Raw genomic sequence first — 2,243 nt, 5'->3', positions numbered from 1 at the left:
GTCTTCTCCTAGTTCAAGAAACAAACAAGGTTTAAGTGATACTAGACAACTGAAGGAGATTTTGCTATTAAAGTGTTTGCAAATACACGATGAATTCCACTTTGTGTATTTTTTCTTTGTATTTGTTATAAGCATGCATTACTGTTATAATAGCTGCCCTACTTTTATTATTTGTTTTGAAATAAAAGTTTTGTAAGATACAAAACTTCTGTTTTTTGTATCTTTTGAAACTCATTCAGGGTGGATTTTTCTTTGTGTGTTTTATAATTTTAGATAGGAGGTCATCTTCAACAGGGCTTTATCTGTGGAAAACCTGTGTTGAGGGTACCCTCTAGAACTTTTGCATTTGCTTCCCCAGGGCTATCACTAGCCTTGGGAACACAGTTATCATTAATATCTCAGTTTGGAGCATCCTGGGACCATGCAGATGGCTTAAGATCAAACCTCAGATCCAACTGTGAGTAGGCCTATTGTTATACATTCTCAGAAGAGACTTTTTACTCCCCCCAAAGTAGGGCTCAGATTGAGGCAAACTTTATTATCTCCCTGTACCAGTGGATGGATTTTTAAAATCCACTCCTTAACTGGGGATGTAGTTCTTTGAGGCTCTTGGTTTTATACAGATGTCTCAGTTCTAGTCCCCTATCTTATGTGGTCCCAAAGCATTGTCTCCTGTCCCTGTAATACCTTTTAAAAATACACACCCCTTGATTACTGAGGAGATCAGCCAAATTCTCCCACCCAGTATGAGCTTATACACTGCATTCTGGCATTTTGGTTTCCTCACTGTTTTGGGGCCCTGGGAATTTCCCCTTACATTTTTACAAGTTAGTCTATGCATTTAAAAGAATGTGTGTTTTTTTGTTGTCTACTTAGGTAATCTAGGTTTCCATATTGCCAAAAATGGAAATTTATGCATTAATTTTATAATCAAAAAATAATGCTAAAAATAGTCCTGTTTTTTTAAAAAAGCATACTTTTAACATATGAAAGTGACGTGTAATACTAGCATGTTTAATCAGGGAGGTAGTGCACTTTTTTTAGTTTTTTGTTCTTATTTGTACACAAACCACTTATATTTATTTGACTTATTATAGGAGAATACTATCTTTTCTTTCAGATGTAACCTTCTGTAATGGAAGATGATTGAAGATAAGGGGCCTCGTGTTGCTGACTACTTTGTTGTAGCAGGGTTAACTGATGTTTCAAAGCCTCTTGAAGAAGAAATTCACTTCAATGATGCTTGTCATAAAGTAGCTAAACCAAAAGAACCTATCACAGATGTTTCAGTTATTATTAAATCTCTTGGGGAGGAAGTGCCATGGGATTACACGTGTATTGATGTTACCCCAACTGGACTGTCAGCTGATCTCAATAATGGAAGTCTTGTGGGGCCGCAGATTTTCCTTTGCTATAGAAGAGGAAGAGATAAGCCTCCACTTACAGATCTGGGGTAAGTAATTTTTAAAAAGAATTATTGGGCTTCCCTGGTGGCGCAGTGGTTGAGAGTCCACCTGCCGATGCAGGGGACATGGGTTCGTGCCCCGGTCCGGGAAGATCCCACATGCTGTGGAGCGGCTGGGCCCGTGAGCCATGGCCGCTGAGCCTGCATGTCCGGAGCCTGTGCTCTGCAACGGGAGAGGCCACAACAGCGAGAGGCCTGCGTACCGCAAAAAAAAAAAAAACCAAACAAACAAACAAAAAAGAATTATTGATCCAAATAATACACCTTATAGATTTTGAAGTTAACTGTTCAATTTGTTTATTAATAGATACATGGCTGCTTTAGAAAAATAGACATGTTTATATCTAGAATCCTGTATTCTCTTCCTGTGTTCTTTATATCTTTTTAGTGTCTCTTCATTCTACAGGTTCTAGCGTTTGTGTCTGAGTTTCTTTCTATTAAAGATAGGAGATGGACTTCCCTGGCGGTCCGGTGGTTAAGACTTCGCCTTCTAATGCAGGGGGTGTGGGTTCGATCCCTGGTCAGGGAGCCAAGATCCCACATGCCTCGCGGCCAAAAAAACAAAATATAAAACAGAAGCATGGGCTTCCCTGGTGGCGCAGTGGTTGAGAGTCCGCCTGCCGATGCAGGGGACATGGGTTCATGCCCCGGTCCAGCAAGATCCCACATGCCACGGAGCGGCTGGGCCCGTGAGCCATGGCCGCTGAGCCTGCGCGTCCGGAGCCTGTGCTCCGCAACGGAAGAGGCCACAGCAGTGAGAGGCCCGCGTATTGGAAAA

General features: G+C 41.5%; 1 protein-coding gene across 2 annotated transcripts in view; it reads left to right on the top strand.

Moving 5' to 3' along the window:
• Positions 1-1,142: 1,142 nt before the first annotated feature.
• DENND4A (DENN domain containing 4A) overlaps positions 1,143-2,243 on the top strand; it is a 94,552-nt gene continuing 93,451 nt past the window's right edge. For both annotated transcript variants that reach the window (XM_007448122.1, XM_007448123.1), the window contains exon 1: positions 1,143-1,453. In XM_007448122.1, coding sequence (XP_007448184.1) covers positions 1,143-1,453 — 311 coding nt within the window. The remainder of the gene's footprint in view (positions 1,454-2,243) is intronic.

The sequence above is a fragment of the Lipotes vexillifer genome, unplaced genomic scaffold (assembly GCF_000442215.2).
Source record: "Lipotes vexillifer unplaced genomic scaffold, Lipotes_vexillifer_v1.1 scaffold713, whole genome shotgun sequence".
Classification (NCBI taxonomy): Eukaryota; Metazoa; Chordata; class Mammalia; order Artiodactyla; family Lipotidae; genus Lipotes; species Lipotes vexillifer.
The sequence above is the reverse complement of the archived record's forward strand: the minus strand, read 5'-3'. Positions and strand labels throughout refer to the sequence as shown.